The 5,228-nt window shown below is 40.6% G+C and overlaps 1 protein-coding gene across 1 annotated transcript in view; it reads right to left on the reverse strand.

Annotated features, from left to right (window-relative positions):
• Positions 1–4,162: 4,162 nt before the first annotated feature.
• The window catches only part of LOC104949404 (collagen alpha-1(XXVII) chain A-like), a gene marked incomplete at its 5' end in the record, with an annotated part of 9,540 nt that continues 8,474 nt past the window's right edge, over positions 4,163–5,228 (reverse strand). Inside the window, 2 exons of the mRNA XM_010775761.1 lie at positions 4,163–4,167; positions 4,888–4,942. Of these exons, the coding sequence (XP_010774063.1) occupies positions 4,163–4,167; positions 4,888–4,942 (60 nt within the window). The remainder of the gene's footprint in view (positions 4,168–4,887; positions 4,943–5,228) is intronic.

Raw genomic sequence — 5,228 nt, forward strand, 5'->3', positions numbered from 1 at the left:
ACCCGGTTATCAACATACTGACCTAAAAGCTGGTCATCGAAGTAAGTAGACGAGAAGAGCGAGAGACAAAATTCTTCAAATGACATTGACATAAACGAACCGGACGTTTGGGACACGCGGTGAAAAAGTGAGTCGTTACCGTTTCGAGAACGTTGAAATTACTTGTCAATTTATAAGGAGAGAGGATGTTCAAAAAGCTCTTTATTGTTTTCATACTGCCTGTGCTGCAGCACCTCTTTTCACCCTCTGTCTGTAACCAGAGCCCAGTCTGCTCTGATTGGTTAGTTGGCTGGCACTGTCATTAGTCAACCGCTTAGAGATGTCCCGCCCCTTAGCCATTACGTACAATGTGTTGGAGCGCTAGCCGATAGAAGCGTGTTATATAGTGATGTCACTTTGTTAAGGAAGTAAACAAAGGAGTCCAAAGGAAGCGTTTCAGGCAGGGAGGGAGTGTGTGGGAGAGAAACTCCCTCTGGAGGGAACACAAGGATTTGAGCCTTTGCAGACCATTTACATGCACAGCAACCTGTATAACACACTACAGCAAAGGGAAAACCCCAGGGCCTCTTTAAATGTGTTATCTTAGTTTTCATCGTATGCAGAGTGACAGGTTATGTTAACTATTATTTTATTATTTAGGATTGTCAAAACATTGAATACAGATATTCATCGAGATGTATCCCTTTTTTTTGTGAATTTTAGATTTGGACAGTCCTGGAGCTTTAGTATTTCTAATAAAGTCGTAATTGTCAGGTTTCTTTATGGTCATCATTGGAAATGTATCCTACCAAAACCTTTTTGGAAACGTTTTAGAAATCACCTGAATTTTTCGATTATTAACTGTAACAGTCAAAGTTTCCGTTTCTATACGTCCATGTAGGAGTTAAATTATCTTTACGTGCAGGTGAAGCAAGGCGGTGAGATTTCATCTAGTGACATAGACATGAAGTAGTTGAACAGGTAGCATGAGGAAAGATGGGCGACTCGGACAAAGACCCTTTTGACGCAGCCGGCTCCAGACGGATCCTACAGGCTTCAGATAGAGAGCGCCCGCCTCACGTTTCCTCTCACACCCTCCTACCACCGCCGTCACCACCCACACTAGAAAGAGCTTGTGTTGCCTTTTTCACGGGACTCCTAGCTGAGGGCTTCTGTACTGACAGTGGTTCCCTTGGCGACGGCGTCTCACACTCACATGTTTGGGATCAGAGGTCAAGGTTCATGGGTGGTGCTTGGTGGGGCTCAATGGTGCTCTGTGTGTCATCATGCACAATTCCAGTAATACGAGTTTAAAAAGGGTTGTGCAAAAAAAGATTTTTCCTTAGCAAATTCCAGCTGACTTAAGTTGATGGAATTTGATGGAATAAGCTAAATGGAAGGTTTGCTCCAGCTTTCCACCTGCAACATTAGTGTTTTATACATATAAATGCATAGATAATGAAATACATGTATTAATAATGAAATAGGTGAAATGCAGAGACAACATGTCACTGTGTGTGCAGTGCTGTGTACCTACTGTATGTGTGACTTCCTTTGTTGTATTTACTTATTTACTACTTATCTTTTTGTATTCTATATTTTAATGTGTTTTTCTATGTTTATTCCTGTCTTTTGTATGCACCTGTTCCTATAAGAATTTATTTTAAATGTATGAAAGCCATGTTGTTTTAAATATGCTACATTTTCAGATAAAGTAGAAAAAAAACCTAAAAAAAATGTTTGAGACTAAACATTAAAATCATCCATTCCCTATTCATTTGTCTTGTGTGTAAATGCTTGCACTTTGAATTGCCTTTGTGTCTGAATTGTGCTATATAAACAAACTAACCCTAATCTTAACATTTATCACTTATCCAACAATTATAAACCTTTATAAGGGGCAGATACATCTTCAGGTGATTCATGGAGATATCCATACTTTGGAAATTCCCCCTGTCACTTGCTCTCCCTAACCGATTCCTTCCTTTAGTTTTTCATACGAACATATGATGTTTATGATTATTCCATCCTCCAGAGACCCACCCATTCATTTGTGTCCTCTGTGGAGCACATTGGGTTTTGGTCCATTATTTTGAGGTTACACATGCCACAGCATTAGGTCCAATTGTTCTTCACAGAGGACATCCTGGGCTTTTCAGACATGTGACATATATGTGGGGGTGTGGCTTTTATAAAAGATAATTTCATTGTATTTCAAAATGGCGTCCATCAACACAAGCACTATTTATAGAAAGAGAAATGGTAAGTTTGTAATTTTGTAATTACCAGTGTTGTGAGTTCAACATTTTAATTAATTATAGTAAGGGAACATCTTAGGAGACAGTGTAGTGAGTTTTCAGAGCAGTGTAATACTTATTTCATAACTAAATGTTATGAATGTCATCTGAGGAGGACATGGGGATTTGCTAACTTTTTATTTCCCCCATTTTACAAACACAAATGGAGTCCACTATGGGCCAAACTAACACGTAGGTTTCTGTAAGGTTCATGGCAGACGGACGCAGTGGGAAAACATACATCAAGTGCCTCAAGTGTCAGATGTATCTCTGCATTTCGAAAAAGGATGGAGTACTACCAATGAGGGCTCAATATTTGTTGCATTTGTTGTTGTGCTCTAATGTTGTCTAAATGTACTTGTATGTTAATGTTGTTTGTATACTATGCTTCACATAACTACCACCCAATGTCCTCTACAAAGGACACACAATAAAACAAAAATAAAAATATTTGTTTTTAGTTTGTGTTAGTCATTATGGATACCACCCGAATACCACCCTAAAGACTTGTGTGATAAAAAAAAAAGGAAATTTGAAACCTTTTTCTTTCTGGGTCTCAGGAGGATAATGCAGCAACACCCGCTGTGAGTCTGCAGCTCCGAACAACCTGCAGCAAATATCCAGAGTTCATTTATTTCAGTGATGAACAAGTGGATTATTTTCCACTAATTGAAACCACACTCTTTTATCTGGCCAAGAGGACAGACATGTTTGTGAGTGTGAATTTTGCAAGTGTGTAAGTGTATATGAGGCTATCAGTTTTGTAATTAAACTTGATTAATGCTTCTGTTTACAGGAGGTCCATAATCTGACTCACTCTTTATATAGGCTCATAAACACAGCCACATATGTCTGTGCTGCAGGGGCGTATTCACTTCTGTGTGTGCGTTAATCACAATGACACTGGTTCAAGTGGCATGAAAAAAAACAAGGGTCTTTACTAATTGTTATTTATTCAACTGGCTTGTTTTCATTGTTTGCACATTGCAAACCAACCACTTCCACTTACAATCCCACATGAAGCTCAATAGCTGGTTTGCCTTGGTCGACTAAGATCTGAGGATCAGTAAATCAGTGTGAGGTGACACACTGCTGAGGACTGAGGGGCTTTACCAAGGACAAGTTTAAGTGCAGCTTTAAATATTTGTAAGTCTTAGCAAAGCAAATTCTTCGGGACCCTGAAGGTAAATATGGTGCATATTTTGAGAAAAGCCACTTATGGGTCATATACAAATAGTTTCACTCACTCATATGAACATGTTCACACAGATCTGTCTTTAGATTTCTAAGCCTAATTAAAGTTTATTCCAGGTTGGTTCATAAGAAGTGTGGCCTGGTGTTGAGGAGCTGCAGACAGGTGGGAGGTGCTGAGGGGGCTTAAGTAGCTCTAATTAGAGCCAGACAAAGACCTTCTTATAAATCTATGGTTCACAGGGACTTTAAACGCCTCTCAGACACAGACTGACAGTAGGCAATAATTAGGAACACATAAAAAGACACACGCACATGAATCCATGGATGTAAAGTGTCAATAATTTGCAGTCATGTGATGCATTTAGATGATTCTGTGTCAGGATCGACTGAAAAGCTAGTTTGTAATGTGTGTGTGTTATTAAAATGGTAAAAGAAGTGCTAAAACATGTTGAGTCTGTCTTTATTAAATGACAAAAAAGCTGTAGATGACAGCTAGGCTGTGCATTGCCATGCTAACATGCTAACATGCTTACAGTAATACCGCTAAAACGCTGTTCATGATGTTCAGCAGGTATAATGTTTACCATGTCAGTGACCATGATATCTTTTTGTATGTTCCTTCCCTTTGTGGCTCACTTGAGCTTTGTATGTGCTATATGGAAAAACAATGAGGTCACCTCAGTTATGACAATTCATCCTGAGGGGAACATGAACATTTAAACCAAATTTCAAGGCAATCCATCCAAACGCTTTTGAGATATTTCACTTAAAAGTTAAAACCATAACTTTCTGAAATGCTATGTTATAAGAATACAAGTCAGGTGATCATTTTTCGTGGCAGTTTGTCCAATAAATGTTGAGATACTTAGAAGTCAGTCTGAATCCATACAACAGATAGAAACAGAGGAAGTTCCACAAAGAGTGAGACTATATCTGTTTAACTGGCAATGGAGAAAGAGGCCTTACATTAGTGCAGGATGGGATTCCCATGAAGTGTTGCTGCAGCTCAGCAAGGAGAGAGTCCAGCGCCATGTGTTCCCTGTCTGTTTACAGTGCTTTTATTAGGCATCCTGTGGCACAGCCAGCCTTTTGAAAGGCCCTCTTTATAGGAGCTTTCCTGTTTTTTTTTTGGGGTGGGAGGTCAGCACTCGCAGCCCCATGCTGAATATGGTCAATCTGCCTGCATAGGTAAACTGTGTGTGTGTGTGTGCGTGCGTGCGTGCGTGCGTGCGTGCGTGCGTGCGTGCGTGCGTGCGTGCGTGCGTGCGTGCGTGCGTGCGTGCGTGTGTGTGTGTGTGTGTGTGTGTGTGTGTGTGTGTGTGCGTGTGTTATACTAAGTCCCAGGTTACCTATATCTATGAGGAGGCAACAACAGACAGACCAAAAGTTTAGTTCCCAAAATAAAAAAAAAAAATACCTCGGTTCGAGTGTATTCGCACCAGCATAAAGCCAAATGACACCATGTCATACACCTATATGGAGACGCACACAAACACAACAAACACAAAAACGATGACGGAGCGCACTGCATGTACGATTGCTTCGGGGTTTGTGTTGTCAGGTCATTTATTGGGCGGACCGTCTCCCACTAAGTCTGTCTGTTTGCTGTCCTGACATAGACCACAAGGGTCGGGACGTTCCGTTACAGGGTAAAGAGCGGTAAAACATGACCAGTATGACTTATGATACCACGTCTATGTCCGACGAAGACACAGTAGTGACCTACGATATGAGGAGGGGTCGGGTTGTGTGTGTGTG

The sequence above is a fragment of the Notothenia coriiceps genome, unplaced genomic scaffold (genome assembly GCF_000735185.1).
Source record: "Notothenia coriiceps isolate Sejong01 unplaced genomic scaffold, NC01 NC01_scaffold00016127, whole genome shotgun sequence".
In the NCBI taxonomy this organism is placed as follows: domain Eukaryota; kingdom Metazoa; phylum Chordata; class Actinopteri; order Perciformes; family Nototheniidae; genus Notothenia; species Notothenia coriiceps.